The sequence below is a fragment of the Ambystoma mexicanum genome, chromosome 10, assembly GCF_040938575.1.
Source record: "Ambystoma mexicanum isolate Mex_15411 chromosome 10, UKY_AmexF1_1, whole genome shotgun sequence".
Classification (NCBI taxonomy): Eukaryota; Metazoa; Chordata; class Amphibia; order Caudata; family Ambystomatidae; genus Ambystoma; species Ambystoma mexicanum.
The window spans coordinates 920,910,015-920,927,539 of NC_090932.1; the positions used below are offsets into that span (position 1 = coordinate 920,910,015).

The 17,525-nt window shown below is 46.2% G+C and overlaps 1 protein-coding gene across 1 annotated transcript in view; it reads left to right on the forward strand.

Moving 5' to 3' along the window:
- PEX5L (peroxisomal biogenesis factor 5 like) overlaps nt 1-17,525 on the forward strand; it is a 1,467,323-nt gene that overhangs the window by 857,012 nt on the left and 592,786 nt on the right. The window contains exon 3 of the mRNA XM_069618674.1: nt 6,069-6,180. Coding sequence (XP_069474775.1) covers nt 6,069-6,180 — 112 coding nt within the window. The remainder of the gene's footprint in view (nt 1-6,068; nt 6,181-17,525) is intronic.

Sequence of the window (17,525 nt, forward strand, 5' to 3'; positions counted from 1 at the left end):
TTGTTGTAGTCAATGTTTATTTTTTAATAATCATGGATTTTGACATAGATACTGTGAAAACCTGAATGAAGAAGACCTTCCAGAGGGGTGGTGGAAGATGGCGAGGAAGGCAGCATGTGCAGTGTTTCTCACCACCTACCCCTCGGGGGGCAAGTTTAGTTTCTTAACACTCCATGGTGTCAGGGAGGTCAGGGTCTAGTGCGGCATCCTGCAGGTCCCAGGCCTCGGTACAGCCTCTAAGTGGTCCATTGTTTCCAGCTGCAAGCAATGTAGCGGCTATAAAGCTCCTGTTGGGGGAGAGGAGACTAGCACTGGAGTTACTTTTTTGTCACTTTTCATTGATATCAACTGTGCCATTATACGGTTAAATCCGTCTTGTGCACGTTATGAATATCCAAAATCAAAATCAAATCAGGAACAAAAACAGTGAGACAAGGTTTCCATAGAGTGGGACAAGGATCGCCATAGAGATGTGCAAGCTGTCACTCGAAGAGAAGAAGGAGGCAAACAGATCCACCTCTAAAGAAGGCAGCAGTAGTGGTTCAAACTAAGGTGCACGGGACAGGCCCTGGCAGCACATCACCAAAGACTTAGTACAGGCGTATGCAGTGGGGAAGGACATTTTTGATTGGTTTGAAGTGCTAGAGCTTGCTTTACAGCTATAGGAGGTGGAGCAGGTACTGTGAGATGCAGTCCTGACGAGTCACTTACTGTACTGACACAGGAGACTGATGCAATTATTCAGTTAACTCCTGAGGAAAGGCCCGTTTATGAGAGCATGAAAGTGGCCCTTTTCAGGAAGTTCTGTAAAACCCCAGAACAGTATCTCAAGAGCTTCAGAGAGCTTGGAAAGAAAAGTGCACACACATTTGAAGCATTCACATACTTATCGTTGAAATATCTGAGCAGGTGGGTGGCTGGTAACAAAGTTGACACATTTGAAGGGATGTATGTAAAGATCTGGGTTCTGGCAAGATGACTCTGACATCATAGGCTGTATAATTAACTTCTTTATTAAGTTCCAGAGTATTACATCCAGTTCTTAGAATCATATTTATCAGATGGTAACTTCCAGATTACAGTGGCAAACACCGGCATCCTCTCTCTTCGTAGGCTACATCTCAACTGACTCCACTAGAACCCCAGTCATATCACAACATTCCAATAGGTAGCATTCCCTGTCAGTCAAACCCACCTTCTCTAGATTCTACAAAGATGAAGGAGGAAGACAGATCCCTACAATGTACAATTCGATTGCATGTAAGCATGTATTGAAGAATTGTGAGGTTGAGCTACACCAGCATCTTCTGGACAAGACTATCACAGACCCGAGGGAACTTGAAAAGGCTTCCGACAGGTTTGTTAGTACTCGAGTCCAGAAAAAGGCTCAGGCGAGCACAACCAAACCGGAAGAGAAATATTCGGACAAAAAAATTAACAAGGATGGGAAGGTCAAAGGTCCAACCTTATCCTCTTCGAAGTCAGGTCCCCAAAAGAATGAAGGGAAATCCCAAAACTTTAGTTCAGCAGGTGTTCCATTAAAACACCCTTTGATTCAGGGGCCTGAAGACTGAGCACGCCCAATGCTTTTTCACCCAGGTGACTGGCATCACAGTTAAGGCCAAGATGAAGTCAGCTAGTGCTTTGCAAGTTTGAATACCGGCAGGGCTAACTCAGCCTTTCCTCCACCAGACATCGAGAAAATTCGGTACTATTACATTTTGTAATAATAGCATCTGTTAATACAGCATTTAGATGTGAGAGGACTGGCATGAAGTGCTATATAAAAACCTGATATGTCGTTTCTCTTATTATTACTACCCTGTCAATTACTAGCCCATTTTATTTCTCAATGTGTTTGCTGCCTTGAGATGATCAATTATCACAACCTATGCACGTAAATTGTATGTTTTTTGAACTAGCGCCTTGGGGCTAATTACAAGTTTGGTGGTATCTCAGCAGTTAAACCAGGGAGATTACACCAAACGATATTAACATTACGACCACTTGGTCTGGTGGTATTACCACTGGAGGTATTACCTCTGGTGGTAAACTGCTGAGTTACATGTGGCGGTTTGGCAGTGTAAATCCCCATTTTATGGAGTCGATGGGAGTCCATTGGGGATTTTTGGCAGCATTATCTCTGGCGGAAATTACTGTATGGTAATAATACCGATGATTTTTGGAGGTAAAGCAGAGGAGTTACCTCCACTTTTTTCCTGCACCGCTAAACTCATAATGAGGCCCACTATTGATAGAGCTGAAGGCTTCCTATACCGTCAATGATGTGTTAGGCATAATCCATGTGGAGGGCCCGTTTTATTGTCGTCTTCTTTTAACATGGCCAATGGATTTTAGCTTGATGAGCTCTGTATGTACTCTGACATGCACCTGTGTGTGCTTCTTGGAAGATGTATCCCCAGATAAACCTCTCACGCAGAAAAGCAGTCAGAGACTAGACAGCATCGCTCCACATGCTTCATAACCTGATGCACGCCACAGTGACCAGCTAGACGCATAGCACCTGATTCACAGAGCGTTGTCAAATGGGACTGCACCATTATAACATGCTTCTGTGAATCAGTCCCTTAACATGGGTAGAATATAAATAACAACTGTGCCCTGTGCTCCAGAAGATGACTGATCGTCCAGCAAAATGGTGTCAGTGTTTAGTCAATTCTAAGTACTTTTTAGAGGGCCTTGTGAATTTCTTAATGCCCAGAAGACACGAGAATGTATTTTTTTGTGTGGCCAGGAGCTGATCTTGGCCTGTATTACAGAAACCTCACAGTGGCGCAGGGGAATGATGCCACCAGTGCCAACAGTTGTTCCAGTGCAAATATGTATTTATATCTTGCACTGAGCTGCTGCCAAGTTCTGTAATATGGCCCCTGGGCTCTAATCCTTGCCGTATCCCTTCACCAGAACCACTGGGCGATGCACTCTATCACCAGTTTGCCAATAAGTGTCATGCTAGGATTATAACACACATTACCATATGTAACAGCCTGAGCCGATGTGCCTCGGTCCCCCGGGAAGGCGCACTGTGGGGATGATGTGACAGAGCTTCTAGGGCTCAGTCTGCCCCAGAATGCATCAGCGCCAGCTGTGCTCGATGCAGGAGCAACGGCCTCTAATCACGAGTCCTTACTATCCAGGTGCATCACCAGTGAGAATGTGTAAAGATAATCCCGGCTGGAAAAGCCGCACAATCTACCGGGGCAGCTGGAGTTCTTCTTGAGCCCATCACACAACCAAGCATCATGTGGTCCCTGCCTATTGATCTTTGAAGCTGCCTCGTATATTATGTATATTCCCGAACATGCTTAGACTATATCTCCTCCCTGCAATCCAGATAATGGCCCGCCTTAAAGGGTACTAACGCAATCTAGCTATCACAAACGTTCCTTTCCCTGCTAGATCACCACCTCGCCCCCACACACACTGCAGATCTTGCACCCATTTTACCACTCTCGTATTTTCTCCCTTCTCTTCTCTTCCTCCGCAGACTACGGTCTGGACACCCTGGGTACACAATACCCCATCTTCCAGACAAGCCAAGGGCTCAGAGACTGCTATGGTGGCAATTTAATGCAGTAAAAAAAAGCCTTATAGCATAACGTGAGATAACACGTCACTCCACATCACATTCTGGTTTCTGTCATCTAGTGGAAACCAGATTGCACACACATCACTGTCCAAAGCACAGCACCTCATGCTGCAGAGGCGGTCCCACACAGAACATTCTGTGCTGTATCAAAGAGTTTGGTGGTATCTCGGCGGTAATACCACCGAGATACCACCAAATTGTATTTCTATTAGCACCACTTGACCCAGCGGTATTACCACCAGATTACAAGTGGTGGTAGGATGTGCTAGTCCCCATTAATTGGAGTCCATAGGACTACATGGGGATTTTGGCGGTATTACCACCGGCAGTAATACCATTGATTTGGGGATTTTTGGGCAGTAAGGTAGAGGAATTACCTGCAGTATTGTGCTGGAATTGTTTCCCCTGCCTTACCATTAAACATGTAGTTCAGTGGTGTGATAATGTGGCAGTAATGCAATGGTTTACCACACAGTTGAACTTGTAATGAGGCCCACTGTTTTTATTAGCTTTGCAGATTATTGCTCTGTTTTGATGAGATTGTGCTTTATTTATTTATTTACAGGAGGAACAATGCTCCTTTGATCACAAAAATAGTTACAATAGATAAGAAATCAGATTTGACGGGAAGCAGTGAGCTTCTTACAACGGGGTGCGTTTGAGGGACATTCTGACCAGGTTGTGGAGGGGAGTAAATGGAACTGTCACCGGGAACAATACATAAGTGGCAAACATAGATTAAGGACAACCAACATTGGACATTTTTAAGTTCAGGTTGGCGGTACATCCGGCTGTGCTCGGGCCATGACCATGATGGGTGAAGTGGTAGAATGGAAACAGAGGAAGTGAGCGATAGAGGCAGGGTAGAGGCGAGGAAAGAAATGTTAGCTAGCAGGAAGAGGAGAGGTAGGTTAAGAGGGTAACTCTGAGGTTGGGAAGTAGGCTTTTAGTTTGGTTTTGAACGTATCCGTGTGAACTGTTTTTACCGGTGTCCAGGGAAGAGAATTCCATCCAAGTGGAGCAAGAAGAGCGGAAGTGAGAGGAAGCATAGGGAGGGCAAGGAGCCCACAAGGGTAGTCGAGGAGGCAGAGCATAGGTTACGATAAGGCTTGTAGAGTTGGATAGCAGAGGAAAGATATGGTGGTGCCTTACCATGGATAGATTTGTGAACCAGGAGAAGACATTTAAATCTTGCCCTGTTTTGTATCATCAGCCATCCAGTCGGTGCGAAATTAGGGAGTTCAAAGAGATGCCTGGTAGCGAAGTTAATGATCTTGTTGAGAGAACAGAAAGCATAGTTGGGGGTCCAAAGGGGATGCTGGCACAGTAGTGCAGTTTAGAGAAGACAAGAGTGGTTAAGAGATGCTTTACGGTGTTGAAAGGAAGGAGGTGCCTGATTTTCCTAACATTTAGGAGGTTGAGGCGAGCTGCTGTTCAGGTTTTGGAGATGAAAGTAGAGAAGTACTGTTAATATGCTATGTTACTTGATATTTGTGGTGCGCCTTACTGGCATTGCTATGGCTTTGAAGCGCTTTGGTGGTGGTTGGATTTTGGAAGATCATAGTCTGAACAATAAACAGAGCAATTCCATTTCTTGCAACTATAGAATTCATAATTACATGTGAATGACCAATTTTTAGCAGAGATGGATGCTGTACAGACTGTAGTGTAGTATGTGTAGGGTCCGAGCAGAGCAGGAATTGCTCTGTCAGTGAATATTTATTTATTTATTGCATTCTTAAAGCACTCACACAGCTTGGGGGCATCGAAGGTGCTGTTACATGAATATGACTTATTTGCGTAATTATAACGCGTTTTGCGCGGACCCGGGGATCGAACCTGTGTTGCTTTGTGTTGTCTTGTTTGCAAGGCAAGCACGTTGCCGCTGAGCTTTCCTCCAATATGTGACTCATGGACCCCATTTTTCATAGGACTCAGCTGTATTCTATGGGGCACAATTGTAATGGTGGAGCAGGAGTCAGGAACATGAGATACTATTGACAATATACTCGGAATGGCAAAACTGTGAGCAAGCAGAGTTAATAAAATATATAAATGAAACAAATCACAGAAACAATAACACTCTTGAGTATTCTCATGAAGGACCAGTGAAAATAACCAGTCTGAAAAGTGGTCCATGGGGTTTCAGCAGTGGCAGACTGGCCATGTGTGATACAGGTAGTTTCCCAGAGCCGATGTTGGGCCTGGAGGCTGGTTTCGGCAGTCACCAGTGCTATGGGACTGTGGGGCTGGGGGTTGCAGCCCACAAAAAACAATGCAACGCACATGTCACTTTTGATCATGCCTGCCTGTCTAGGGCACGTGGGAGAGATTGGGGAGCAGGCTTTTTTGACATGATTGTATAGTTCTGCTGCGCCATCATCAGCTGGCATGATATTCTGTCTGTCACATCTCTGGCTCTGCTTCTCTTTGACATTTTCTGTTTTCCTGTCCCCAGCTGGTTAATGAGCAACAAGAAAGCAGACCCCTCCTGAGTCCATCCATTGATGACTTTCTCTGTGAAACTAAATCAGAGGCAGCCGCCAGGCCGGTGACATCAAATACGGCAGGTAAGCCAGATCTTCTTTTAATCCCACCTCATATCCCTAACTAGTAACAAAGCGATGATTATAAGAGGCAATGATGCTCAAGCAGAGGAATGTCAGTGACAATAGCCAGTACATGGAAATAGAATGAGGTACTGGAGAATATTGTGTATACTAAAACAGGAAGGAGAGAAGAAATACAGTCACTGCCTGATTCACAGAGTAGCAATTTATTTATTTATTTATGTATTTATTTATTTATGTATATACTTGTAGTGTGTCGATAGCCCGCAGGCATCAGGGGGTGTGGAACATAAGACAAGTAACAAACATACCGACGAGTCGTATACACTAGTGTTGTCGGGGAAATTCTAATTGCTGAAACCAACTCATTTAAAAAGGTGGGTTTTCAAGGACTTCCTAAAGGTCAGTAGGTTCGTTTCCAACCGCAGGGAGGTCGGAGGCTTTCAGGAGATGCAGCCAATCAGGAGATGCTGATGAGCAACTTAGATGTGCACCTGTCTCCTTACACCCGATTCACAAAGGCTAGAACTGGAGCAAATGTGGAGATTGCTACAGCACATTTTTGTGACTGAAATGTGCAAGTGAGCCTTTAAAATATGCTGGCAGCATCTGCGGGTGTCCCCCCGTTTCAGGGTTTGTGATTTAAGTATAAGGTAGAGGGTGCAAATCTAAGATCCCTGTCGGCATCTCCTCATTTGCTCCAGTGCACTTCCAGGTGAGTCAGGCCCATAGGGGGTATCCAGGGTGAATGTGTTTTAGTATAACACCACATTTGCAGTCATAAGGGCCCCTTAGGAGTTTGGTGGTATCCCGCTGGTAAATCCGGTGGCATACCACCAAACAGTAATACCATTCACGCCACTTGGTCTGACAGAATTACCGGCAGATTACAAGTGGCAGGAGGAGTGAGACCTCCCCATTCAATGGAGTCCGATAGGCATTTCTTGGTGGTGAGGAGCTGCTGGTAAATCCGGCCACCCCACCACCAAACTTGTAGTATGCCGATGCGGAAACATGCACATTACTTCCGCAGCGCCATATTTGTAATGGGGCCGTAGACTTTCGATTCACAAATCACTGGTGTCAGGAGCTACAGTCTGATGGGTTCAAATGAAGTTGCTCAAGGCTCCAACTCCCACAAAGCATTTGTTTGACAAATGAAAGGACATGACTGAAAAAGTGCTGCCCTGGTGACACGGTCATGGGCCCTCATTACGAGTTTGCCGGTAACACTCCAGTGCTACCCCGATCCTGTCAGCCCCCACTCACATGTTGCAGCACCGGCACCATGCCGAACCCGTCTCCACAAATGGCTGCCACAGAAATGGAAGAGGGGCTCTACACGGGAGCTAGACTTCCAGTTCCATGGCAGCCATGTAAGGCTAGGAGGATGCCTTTGTATGAATCAACAGGTTGCGCACTCACCTGACCTGTTGATTCATACAAATGCATTGCTGTTGGCACCCCGAGGGTTAGCCTCAGAGTGCTAATAGCAATAAGCACCCATTCTGGGGGCTTCACCGGGTAGTAACAGCACGAAGACCCAGCATTAACTTGGGACCCTGGACTGTTACCACCCGGTGAAGCCTCCAGAACAGGTGCTTATTGTTATATTAAAATCAAATGTGCAGGCGATTGTTGGGCATTGTTGGGTATTTCTATTATATGCCCATGTACTCACACTATTTACGTGGGATGCAATATTATGGCCACACACTGCAACCAAATGCTAGGGTTTGCCTCAAATGGCCAGGTACTCACTGCATATGCATTGTCTTTCCATGAAATGCCAAGGTAGTCTATTAATTTGCCAGGAAATGACATTATGTGCCCATTTGCTCACAACATATACCAAATATTGCTGGAATATAGCATGTATTGCCTTCACTTGCTCACACACTCATGCAATTGACCACTTATTCGCATCATAGTCCAGCTACCCATCATATGCCAGGTTTTGTTGTCAAACATTCATGTACTAACAGCATTCTTCCTGTAATTACATAATTTGTCCCAGTACAAACATCATTTGCTGGGAATTTTCATCATTTCTCCAAATACTCAAACTGCTTCCCATATATTGTATCATACGTTCGGGGACTAAAACCATTTGCCAGATATTGCCATCCTTTTCCTTTCTACTATTTACAAGGCATTGTCAGCAAATGTCAAATAATTGAAATCATATGGATTTTTTTTGTACCAGGTCTGGACAGCTTATGCCAAAGTACATCCTCCATTTTCCCGGTATAATGCAGTAGGGCTTGTAACGCATGCCAATTTAGGGAACCCTAACTGCTTCCAGAAACCAGGTTGACAATCAATACATTCCCATAGTAAATAAGAAATGATCATTTGCTAGAGTTCAATAGTTAAATCATGGGCCAGTTATTGCCATTAAATCCCCAGGTGCTCACACAGGGCTCAAGTCGAGGGTATAAGCGGGGAGACGGAGTCGCCCCACTTAATTCAGAGGGTGGACTCAGTCCCCGCCAGCTAAAAGAGAAACATTGGATGTCCTCTTTGAATTTATGAATTAAAGAACACCTCTGGAATCAAACCTCAGTCGTCAGGTTTGTAGGCCGGACACTTCACCACTGCACTATATAACCTGATCGAAAATAACAAACAACTATAGGTGAAATATCTCATTTCGGTAGTGCAAGTCGCAGGGAAAACATTTGTATTGGTTCTTGGAGTTTAAAACATGCACACATTTTAACGTTTTCAAAAACCCATTAGAAGAACATATCCTGTCTTGGTTTGTGTGTGTGTTGATTTCATGAAAGGCAAATGCCATTCGTCCTGTGCAATGTGGGTGGTTATGCAAAGCCAATTTAATGAAATGTTTATATTTCACCTGTATATGCATATTTCTGGCGATGTCGCATCCCATTGCATTTGTTGATGAGTCCCTGCACTTTAATTTTTAGGACTTGACCCGTGTACACACATGATTTGCCAGGTACTGCCACTCATAACACCTTCCAGAGATTGCCATCTAATGGTACAAAGATCCTATTCAAGAGTGGGAGATAGGTGGAAAAGGGGTAGGCGGGGCAGCCACACTCTTCCGCTCTTTTATCCTACTCCCTCTGACCTGCCCAGCCCCCCTGTCCTACTGCCTCTGCAGTGGGGCCAGAGAGTTGGACAAGTTGAGGGGAGCAGATATGCGTTTTTCCTCTCAGCTGACAGAGAACAGGAGCTATAGAAGGGTGTGCCATCTCAGGGCCCCCTCTGCCCCGCCTACAAGTAAAGGATTGGGAAGTGGACTGGAGAGCTGGGCATGGGCGTGGTTCTGCAGCATCCCTGCTCTCTCCTTGCGGCGTGATCCCATGGGAGTCCGCATCCTGCATTATTGTGCTTAGAATGTAGGTCATTGACCCCCAAAGAACTAATATCAGCATTCTGCATGGAAGTATCAGACAAACGGCACTGTCTGAGCCGGATTTATTGAAGTGTACTTTGAGCAGCAACACTTTGAAGTATCCTTAATGATTGCTAGATAAAAGTAGCGTGTTTTCTAAGATTTTCACATCACTGGTCCAAGTGTTGAGAGGTCAGGGGACATTGGGTACTGCACTATTGATGCCTCTTTGCGCAATGCAGATAACTGTGATCAGAATTGTGGAGTATAATATTGAGATGGGGTCTTGGGTGAGCATCCGCGCTGCCTTCTGATGTACCTGATTGTTAATGAGGTCATCAGGATTGCAGGATTCAATCCGCAATTTGAGGCTGCTTGGGGGCAGGATTGATCCACTGCTGTGGAGTGCATTGTTGCGGCCAGTACTGATGAGAAGGCATTGCAACTTCTCACTGGCGCATTCAACCTCCCACCGTCCTCGTCTGTGATGGCTGCAGTCAGACGCAGCAAGAAATGAAACTGCTGCAAACCAATAAAACGAGTGTTTTCACAGAAATACAGTGGTCTACCTCTTGTGAGCTGAATAGCTACTGTATTGGATGACATGTTTCTGGATGTGGTAATATTGATCCCCAGGTACAGGCAGGGATGTCATCAATTCAGGCGTTAAAAGTAGCTCAGTGCATAGCGCCAGCAAAAGAAAGACAGCTAGAGGATACCTAGAAGGCCAATGTGTGTGTGTGTGAAGGGGGTGCATGCCTGTGTCTGTGTGTGTGTGGTGTGTGTGTGTGTGTGTGTGTGTGTGTGTGTGTGTGGTGTGTGTGTGTGTGTGTGTGTGTGTGGTGTGTGTGTGTGGTGTGTGTGTGTATGTGTGCATGTGCATTTGCGTGTGCATGTTCATGCATGCACGTGTCTGTGTGTGTGTTTGTGTGTGTGTTGTGTGTGCATGGTGTGTGTTTGTTTCTGTGTGCGGGGTGTGTTTGCATGGGTGATGTGTGTGTATATGTGTGCATGTGTGTTTGCTTGTGCACGTGCATGCATGCACATGTGTATGTGTGCATGGTGTGTGTTTGTTTCTGTGTGCGGGGTGTGTTTGCATGGGTGATGTGTGTGTGTATATGTGTGCATGTGTGTTTGCTTGTGCATGTGCATGCATGCACACGTGTATGTGTGCTTGGTGTGTGTGTGTGGAGGGATTGGGCTATACACCAACACAAGTGTTCCTTCAACTCACACTCGATATTCCATCATGCTGATCCCAGGGATTTTAATTATTTTATTACCCCTAGCATTCCTTTCCCTGCTCCTACTACTACTGAATCTTGTCACTTTCTAATTCCACGTTAACACTGCTTGTTCTAAGCTATTTCATTATTCAGTTTACAAGATAACAGGGGGGAACCTAAGAGTAGGGCTGATATGAAATTGCCATTAGTCCATATGCAATGTCCAAATGATTAAACTGACCACCAGTTTTGTTTCACTGTGTTAACTCTATGCTCACCCTGGTCTAGGCGTTGTTCCCTATACTAAGATTTCTACAGGAAGTGTTTTACTGCCTTTTATCTAGTTGAGTTTGCAAGAACAGTCCGTGGTGCCCACCTAAGATGCGTATCCCAACTTTAACTGCATTACATGATCTGAATTCGTTTTAAAACATCTGTATGTAAGACTCTATGCAGACTATTGTGTCTCTTCATACCTGCTGCCACTTGGATCAGTCCAGAGTTACTGAACTGAAATTCAAATAGAAATGGAAGGCCATGTCCGGGACCGTGGCCCCAAGTAAAGGCAACCATAACCGAGTGAATGAATGACCCAGGTACTTCTGGTCCCACTGAAATGTCTTTTCTGCTGTCAGGAAAGGTTACATGCTGCATGCCATCAAAGTATGTCACCTGACAGCCGGCGTGGCCAGGAAACTTGAGCAAGTCATAAGGAAATGATCTTCCCTAACACCTAGGACCACACGCCCTTCACCCCCCAACCCTATCTGAGACTGTGTGATCTGAGCCCCATTGTTTCCTCCGCCAGTTGCTTGTAGGTCCCCTTCTCCCTAATTGCATCCCTCCAACTCCCTTGTTGTTAGAGCCACACTCCCTTGTTTCTCTGCTTCCCTCACATGTTCTTCACCATATGATTGTAAAGTTGCTTCCTGAAGTTAGGTTGGTGTGAGGAATTCGACCATCTGCATGGTGCGCATGTGCTCGCCTGTGCTTTTTTGACATTCTTAATTAAATTGAATAATGGTAGAATGACCTCAGGAAAATGTGTGGGGTTAATCCACACACATGTTCCTTTGCTCACACCACAACAAATGCATAGACCTGTGTACTCTGGGCTGGACGCAGACGACAGGCACAGTCCGCCCCATCATATTTAGTTGGAATGTGGCAGCCAAGGAGGGCACGATGTCATCCAAAGGAAGGGGGAGGACCAACCTTCCCACTGCCATGGTAGGCCTGATTAACTGACAAAGGCTCCATGGAAACACCCTGCTCTTTTGTTATGCCTTGCAGCTGGTGGCAGCGATTATCATACCAACAGGGGGTGCTTCAAACAGGCCCACACGGGGCCTGGCTGCAGAGGATAAGAAAGGAGACAGGAAACCCAACAACCTAACAGGCTGCCATATTGAAGGCACTCTGTGCCTTTGGGCTTGGAGTGCTTCCAGAAGGCTTGTGTGAGGGACCGATGTGGCCGGTAGCCCCTGGTCCAGTTCCACAGACTGCTGAGTCGCCTACTACTGCCAGTAGCCACTGAAACCCTACTGTGGTAAAAGGGGACTCAGTGACTTCAGTGTTGCCTGGCTCAGCACAGGAACCTGAGGAAGAGGACCCGGTAATTTCAAACCTGAAGGGCCTGCCCAAGCTGGATGATTTTACATAAACTGGGGGCCCAGATCAGGCTGACTTCTTTAAAGCCCAGAAAGAGTGTGCAACTCTGGCGGGCCTGCGGAAGCAGCAGGAGGAGCAGGCTATGCGGGAGGCTATGGGCCTGTTCAAAGTGTACCAGGAGTTTGGACTCCTGTACTGTGAGCCAAAAGACTTGACAGTGAGGGTGCCAGAAGGTTGGTGATTCCGCAGTTTCACAGAAAGTTCCTTTTGGTTTTGGCTCACCAGATTCCTTTTAGCAGGTCACTTGGGAGTGACTAAGACATCAGACCGGTTGTCGGCACACTTTTACTGGCCCCAGTTTCGCGTAAAATGTAAAAAAATGTATCTGGTACTGCCCCACAGTCAAACTTATGGCAAGTCGGGCGCCCTTAATTCCACTACCCATGGTGGGGTGGCCTTTTGAGAGAATAGGCATGGACGTTGTGGTTCCTTTGGATCCCGAGACCAGCTCAGGGAACAGATACATATTGGTGGTGGTAGACCACGCCACTAAGTACCTTGAGGCTGTCCCTCTGAGGAGCATCAAACCCCTGGGGTTGTGAAGGCTCTGATTGGGATATTCACCCGTGTTGGTTTCCCCAAGGAAGTCATTTCTGAGAGAGGAATAAGCTTCATATCATCGTAAATAAAGGCTATGTGGGAAGAGTGCGGAGTCACCTACCAGTTCGCCACAACCTTCCATCCGCCAATGTATGGGCTTGTTGAGCGGTTCAACAAGACCTTGAAAGGCATGATAGGTGGCTTGGAATAGCACCTGAGTAGAACATGGGATATTCTCCTGCCATTCCTACGGTTTGCTTACAGGGAGGTGCCACAGAATAGAGTAGGTTTAGCCCCTTTGAGCTTTTGTTTGGACACCCTGTATGAGGTCCCATCAGTTCCCCTCAGATGTGGTGGACTATGTACTTGGCCTTTGGTCTAGAATGACAAAGTACATGGAAAAGTCAACAAAGAACTTAAAGGCAAGTTAGGAACTGATGAAGCTCTAGCACGACCAGAAGGCCACAGTGACAGTTTATTCTCCAGGCCAGTGGGTGTGTTTTATGGAACTTGTCAAACCGAGTGCCCTTCAGGAAAAGTGGATTGAACCTTACAGTGTGCTGGAAAATGTCAGTGAGGTAATTTATCTAATTACTGTGAAAGGACCTAAACAGGTGTGCACGGTCTTTCACGTCAACCAGCTAAAACCCCATTATAGCCAGGATGACTTGGTCATAGCATTAGTGACAGATGGAGAGACTGAGGAGCAGGAGAGCGGTCCCTTCCCAGACCTCCTGCACACTGAAGCCACAGATGGGTCAGTTGAAGGTGTCAACCTTGCAACTGACCTGTCAAAAGAGCAACTGACAGACTGTCGCTGTTTACTGGGACAGTTTTCTGGTCTGTTTTCACTGATTCCAGGTCAAGCACATTGTTGCACCCATGATGTGGACACTGGAGACAGTAAGCCGGTGAAAAGCAGAATTTACTGGATGTCCAATAAGGTAGGGGACACCATCAAGGAGGAGGACTCCAAGATGTTGGCCCTAGGGCTGATAAAGGCATCACACAGCCCCTGGGCTAGCCCAGTTGTACTGATCCCTAAAAAGACCATTATGTGAAGACTGAAGTCCACTTTGTGTGGACTACAGGGGGCTCAATTCTGTCACGAAGACAGATGCTCACCCCATTCCTTGAGCAGGTGAGATCACTGACAAGCTTGGCGATGCCAAGTACATGAGTACCTTTGACCTCATTGCAGGGTACTGGCACGTCGGCTTGACAGACAGAGCAAGAGAGAGGTTAGCTTTTTCGGCCCCAGAAGGACATTATCAGTTCACAGTGATGCTCTTTGGATTGAAGAATGCCCCTGACACCTTTCAGATGATGGTTAACCTGGTTTTGTCTGGACTGGAACACCTCAGTTTCTCCTATCTAGAATGCATTTCTCTGTTCAGCCACAACTGGGAGGATCACGTATCCCACCTGAAACGAGTGCTTCAGGCACTGAAGAATGTAGGTCTGACTATCATGGCCATGATGTGTCAAATAGCACAGGCCACAGTGACTTACCTAGGCCACCTGATTGGTGGAGGTAAGAAACAAACTCTCTAAGCTAAAGTACAGGCTGCAAAGGATTGGGACATCCCCACCACACAGACACAGGTGAGAGCCTTCATGGTTCTCGCTGGGTACTACTGGTCATTCATCGAGGGTTAATGGACAATTGCCATGCCCCTGAATTATGTAACTTCGAAAAAGATGCAGAAAAAGGTAACTTGGACCCCCGCCTGTCAAACCTCGCTTTCAGGATTTAAAGGATGGATTGTTCAGGGTCCCAGTTCTGAAAGTGCCAGACTATGGTCAGGAGTTAATTATCTAGACTGAAATCTGTGTTTTTGGGATTGGAGCAGTGTTAACGCAGCTGAACTCTCAAGGGGTAGAGCAACCTATCACCTACATTAGCAGGTGATTAACACAAAGGGAAAGGTACTGGGCCATTGTTGAAAAAGAAGCATATGCAGTCATGTGGGCAGTGAAGAAGTTGAAACCCTACATCTTTGGGTCACACTTGATGATCCAAACAGACCACCAGCCTCTTAGATGTTTAGATGATACGGGTAGTATAGCTCAGTGGCAATGTGCTCGCCTAGGTAGCAAGATGACGCAGACCATCACAGGTTCGAATTTCGGGTCTGCGCTTAGAAACTTCTTTGGTATTAAGCGCGTTATTAAAAAAACCTTTATAATAATGGCCATGCAAGTGGAGAACACTATGCTTTTGCACTTGGCGATATCCCTACATGGATTAGATTAGGACATATAGCACAAATAAGGCTCCCAGCATGCAAATGCAGATGACCTCAGCCTGTACTTTCACCTAGATGACGAACCAGACCCTCAGTAGGGTGGTGGTTCACATGTTGAGGCTGGGGGGCATGCGATGAATTTGACCATCCGCATGGTGGCTGTGGGCTCACCTGGGCGTTTTTGAAATGTTTCATTAAATGGAATGATGGTAGAGCGACCACAGGAAAACGTGTGGGGTTAATCCACACACTTTTTCCTATGCTCACACCACAACAAATGCCTAGGCCTAGACCTGTGTACTCTGGGTTGGAAGCTGCCTACAGGCACAGTCTGACCTTGTCATATTTAGTTGGAATATGACAGCCAAGGAGGGCGCTATGTCACCCTAAGGAAGGGGAGGACCAACCGTTCCACTGCCATTGTCGCCTGATTAACTGACAAAGGCTCCATGGAAACACCCTGCTCTTTTGTTAGGCCCTGCAGCTGCTGGCAGCGATTATTATTCCAACACGGGTACTTCAAACAGGTCCATACATGGCCTGGCTGCAGAGTATAACAAAGGAGACAGGAAACCCAACAACCTTTCATATGTGACTGTGTCAAACTGAAGCCAGCTCCCACCTCTCAGTATTGTTGGCAGTGAACTGTGCTGGCTGGGTCTTTTGTTGCAGTAGGCCACCCCCCTAGGAGGACCCCATTCATAAGGTACGAGAATGTGGTTTGCAGGAGCCAGAGTGTCTTGTCTCTCAGCATCTCCCAGGAAGACCTGCCGCTTTAACGGGAACCACACAGAGAGGACCATTAATCAGAGAGACTCTTTGAAGTTAACAGACAAGAAGATGGGAGGGACTTAGTAGCACAAGGGAGTGTGCCAACAGCTCTTTCTGTTTGGAGAAGGGTTCCACTATATTAGTTTTGGGGCACACCTTGGTTGTGTTTTCACCTCTTTACCTTTACTGTTACAAAGTATTCTGGTCATGGCCCCCCAGGATTGGTTCACTAAGGTAGGTTTGGCCTACACCAATTACTGTGGCCCATTTGACTTTAAAATATGGCCAGATCCCCTTTTTAAGCAGATCATCTGAAGAATTCACAAGACGTAAGAAAGAAGAACTCAACCATGGGCCCTGGCTGAAGGTACAGTCTGCCAGAGGGAGAAAAAGAACCCATTGGTCCTCCAGCCACTCCAGAACTGGTACCCAACCAGCACACAGCTTGCCCTGCTAAGTTCTGCAGCAAGCTCTCTGGAGTGCCAGAATGTCTCTGAACCTAAAACCAAGGGCAAGGCAGCTACCTGCAACAAACTCCACATCTGTGGGCTGTCTGCCTTAAAGGATGAGACGATCCCATTGAATAAGCTTGGAGAAGTGCCTCGACAAGCATCTACCACTGTCCACCTTAAAGGACATTTCCAAGCCATTCAAGTTCCTTGATCCGCAACCAACTGCAATGCCGACGGTTGTCAAGCTGCAGTTGCTGAAAGTCATCCAAGACGTCATGACCAGTGCTTCAGAACCACCAATCAGCACTGAGACAACGATTCCTAACCGTGAGCCGCTGTCTATGCCAGCCTGCAGCCGTACATCTAGCTTCGCTCGCCGAACCATCTTGCTGTTCGATGCACACAGCTTGCTCCCGTCTCGAACCGTGTCACAGAAGCCTGTAAAGAGCCCTGAAGCCGACTCAACCCTGTTCAGCACCAAGGAAACCAACAGCAAAAGGTAAATTGTGGTTTAGTGCCCCTAGTCCTTACCAGAAGGCCCCTTGGGACATTCCAAGACCTCTTTCCACCTTTGTCTTAAAGCCAAGAAACCTTAACACACTTTTATGGTTATTAACCATACTGACTACTCTCCTGTCAGTATCCAGAGTGCATCCCTTTCCTTCATTGAAACTATTTGTCCTCTGCATTTCTTTACAATGGGGGTTGTATTTCGTAGTGTTGTTCGACTATCTATTGTAATGATAATAAAGTAGATATTGTTATACAACCTTGACACTCCTTTTATCATTGGGTAATAATTGTATTTTCACTAACCAATGATCCACGACCTTTAGAGGAGATAAGCCTGCCGTTCTGTCCACATTACCAAAATTGGACAAGGAGATTTATCATTTTAATTGTATGCTTGTTTATTCCAATCTGTTCGGATCCCTTCTGGGGTACTAGATGTGTGGGGCTCATTGATGGTTTAGAAACCGATATTCACCCCTAGATCACGGATACCCGAGAATTTGATTAATCACAGTCGGTTATCAAAAAATACCCTAATAATAACAATAATGATAAC